Source organism: Arachis ipaensis, chromosome B06 (genome assembly GCF_000816755.2).
Source record: "Arachis ipaensis cultivar K30076 chromosome B06, Araip1.1, whole genome shotgun sequence".
Taxonomy (NCBI): domain Eukaryota; kingdom Viridiplantae; phylum Streptophyta; class Magnoliopsida; order Fabales; family Fabaceae; genus Arachis; species Arachis ipaensis.
In genome coordinates, this window is record NC_029790.2 from 135587747 (window position 1) to 135588724 (window position 978).

The window sequence follows — 978 nt, forward strand, 5'->3', positions numbered from 1 at the left end:
ATTTTTTTTTTATCAAAAACATATAATTTTATCATTTTGTTCATATTAATAAAATAATTAACTTTAAAATCTATTATTTTAAAAATTATCGGATTAAATAACCGATTACACTGTTAATGCATTAAAATTAATTTCATTTTATTCAGGTGGAAACACATCCAGGAGGAACAAGGTGGAACCCTACACAAGAACAGATAGGGATACTTGAGATGCTCTATAGAGGTGGAATGAGAACACCAAATGCTCAACAAATAGAACAGATCACTGCTCAATTAGGCAAATACGGCAAGATTGAGGGTAAAAATGTCTTCTATTGGTTCCAAAACCACAAAGCACGTGAGAGACAAAAGCAGAAGCGTAACAGCCTTGGACTTTCTCATACTCCTAGAACTCCGGCCGCCGTCGCCGCCACCGCCGCAACCACAACAATAGTGTCTTCACCCACCTTTGCTGCTAGCTTAAGTTTTGAGACCTCAAGGGTATGTAACTATATATTTGTGTGTTGTTAATTATAAGGTGAAAAATCAAGTGAAATCTACTTCACGTAAAGTTAATATCTGAGAGCCGTGAGATAAAAGTTTAGTTAATTCAGTCAAATCATTTAACGGCTCTCAGATATCAACTTCACGTGAAGTCGACTGCACCTGAGTTTTCGCCTAATTATAAACTAGAAATGACATGCAATTTTGTTTTTACTATTGTTGGAGTGCAATACTTTCAATCCTTATTCGGATAATGGTGACTAATAAGAATATATAGTAGGGGTAAATTTGTCATTTTATTCTAAAATTTTTCAATGGACTATTATTTCAATTATCTCCTATATATTTTTTTTAGTTAGAAAAAATAAATGTTAATTGTTTCTTTAAGCAAATTAATGGATATTTTATTTCATGAATGAACATAATCTATGAAAAAATATTATGTATTTAATCTTTGAACAAAATTAAAGAAATTTTAATTTCGAAACAAGTCACT

The 978-nt window shown here is 31.3% G+C and overlaps 1 protein-coding gene across 1 annotated transcript in view; it reads left to right on the forward strand.

The window, feature by feature from the left end:
• Positions 1 to 978, forward strand: part of LOC107605651 (WUSCHEL-related homeobox 4) — a 3131-nt gene that overhangs the window by 1225 nt on the left and 928 nt on the right. Inside the window, exon 2 of the mRNA XM_016307601.2 lies at positions 147 to 479. Coding sequence (XP_016163087.1) covers positions 147 to 479 — 333 coding nt within the window. The remainder of the gene's footprint in view (positions 1 to 146; positions 480 to 978) is intronic.